This window comes from Galeopterus variegatus, unplaced genomic scaffold, assembly GCF_000696425.1.
Source record: "Galeopterus variegatus unplaced genomic scaffold, G_variegatus-3.0.2 Scaffold9932, whole genome shotgun sequence".
NCBI classification, from domain to species: domain Eukaryota; kingdom Metazoa; phylum Chordata; class Mammalia; order Dermoptera; family Cynocephalidae; genus Galeopterus; species Galeopterus variegatus.
Window position 1 is genome coordinate 2,699 of NW_007736043.1, and position 2,067 is coordinate 4,765.

At 53.8% G+C, this 2,067-nt stretch overlaps 1 protein-coding gene across 1 annotated transcript in view; it reads left to right on the top strand.

The window, feature by feature from the left end:
* Nucleotides 1–183: 183 nt before the first annotated feature.
* The window catches only part of PTCH2 (patched 2), an 8,461-nt gene continuing 6,577 nt past the window's right edge, over nucleotides 184–2,067 (top strand). Inside the window, exons 1-5 of the mRNA XM_008593975.1 lie at nucleotides 184–189; nucleotides 391–602; nucleotides 709–778; nucleotides 970–1,061; nucleotides 1,684–1,940. Coding sequence (XP_008592197.1) covers nucleotides 184–189; nucleotides 391–602; nucleotides 709–778; nucleotides 970–1,061; nucleotides 1,684–1,940 — 637 coding nt within the window. The remainder of the gene's footprint in view (nucleotides 190–390; nucleotides 603–708; nucleotides 779–969; nucleotides 1,062–1,683; nucleotides 1,941–2,067) is intronic.

Here is a 2,067-nt window from a genome sequence, read left to right on the forward strand (position 1 = left end):
GGGAGCGCCGCCGCGCTTCCCAAGCGGCACACTTATCCAGTGCGCCACCGGGCCGGCCCTTTTTTCTTCTTTTTTAAAAAAAACTTGGCTGCTAAGTAATTCTCATTTTTAAGTTTTTGCCCCAAACCCAGCCAATGTGGTTCATGCTTAAAACACTAGACCATACAAGAAATCCATAGAGCCATGCAGGTGAGGCTTCTTCAGTTCCCTGGCAGAGCTCCAGATTCTAAGAGAGATGGGGCCTGGGGAGTCAGCCTGGGCCATGACCAATCCATCAGGGAGATGGCAGGGGTTCCTCTCAGCAGCACTTTTCCCACTTGTCCAAGGAGGCCTCAGGGTTAGGACCCCCCTTGCCCAGAGCTCTGACCCACCTACATCCTTTCCCACCAGCTTTCTCTCTTTGCTCTGGCAGTGGGTAGCCGGGTGAGCCGGGAGCTGCACTACACCAAGGAGAAGCTGGGGGAGGAGTCTGCATACACCTCCCAGATATTGATACAGACTGCACGCCAGGAGGGAGAAAATGTGCTTACACCTGAAGCACTGGGCCTCCACCTCCAGGCAGCCCTCACTGCCAGTAAAGTGCAAGTATCACTCTATGGAAAGTGAGTCTGGCTGAGGCCCTGAGCAGCTGGGGGTGAAGCATGCTGTGGCAAGTCTGGAGTGGGAATCCCCTCTTCTGCTGATCTCCTGTGCCCCTGGCTATTGCAGGTCCTGGGATTTGAACAAAATCTGCTATAAGTCAGGAGTTCCCCTTATTGAAAATGGAATGATTGAGCGGGTGCGTATCCAGAGCTGTTTCCTGAGATGGGATAGAGGTGGAACCTTTTCTGTGGTGTGGGAGGGTTCAGAGAGACTCCAGGGGGTTGAAAGTCAGGGGGCGGGGGGGATTGCAGAGGGTATCCTCCAAAGGTCATGGGGAAAGGAGCTCAGGGACAGGATTGATGTGGCCTGGGGTGTCCCCCCTGGCAGATGATTGAGAAGCTGTTTCCATGTGTGATCCTCACCCCCCTCGACTGCTTCTGGGAGGGAGCCAAACTCCAAGGGGGCTCTGCCTACTTGCCGTGAGTGCCACTATATCTGCTCCTGGGGCCCTATTTCATCTCCTGGTGGGAGTGGTGGGGGTAAAGAGGATGATCAAAACCTTACCCAGGTCCTAACTACCTCTAGGCCAGGCTCGGAGCATGGGATTCCCCTAGTCTGTCCACATCCTCCTCGCCTCTAAAGAAAAGGAAGATCCGACTTATTTACACAAAACAAAACACTAAGATCTGTAATATCTGAGCAAAGGAGAAAAAAAGATACCCAGAAGAGACTTTGCTGGGGGAATTAGCTAGGTATCAGCTAGGCTGTTGCCCAGACCAGGAAGAAAACCTGTTATAAGCAGGTGCCTGTATGCTTATGTATTAGAACCAAGGGCGACAGGTGGGTAAGGGACTCAGTGGGGCTTTTCTGGGCCCTTTCCATTCTGATGTCCATCTCAGCCCCTTGTATCCATTCCCAGCTCACTGCAGTGACCAGGTAGTCTAATGCAGTCCAGCAGCTCTGAGAAGCCCAGTCTTGCACACCCTCCACATGGAGGGACAATTAAGCAGATAAGAGGAGGGTGGGGTACAGCATGGTCCCATAGCAGCAGTTTGTGGGTAGAGATCCCTGACCCTCACCAACCATGGGCTCTCCCTGCAGGGGCCATCCGGATATCCACTGGACCAACCTGGATCCAGAGAAGCTGCTGGAGGAGCTAGGCCCCTTTGCTTCCCTTGAAGGCTTCCGGGAGCTGCTAGACAAAGCACAGGTGGGCCGGGCCTATGTGGGGCGGCCCTGTCTGCACCCTGACGACTTCCAGTGCCCACCTAGTGCCCCCAACCATCACAGCAGGCAGGTGGGTTCCAACCAGGTCCACAAGAGAAGGGCTGTTTTCCTTCCCTTTCCCCTCTTCACATGTGCCTCTTTCTGAGAAGAAGTTGATTGTTCTCTGTGCTCTTCCCCCCATTTCCTGGACATCGTTACCCTGCCTCCACTATGCTAGACCCCTAGAGTATTCCATTCTCGTTCAGTTCTCCTAAGGAA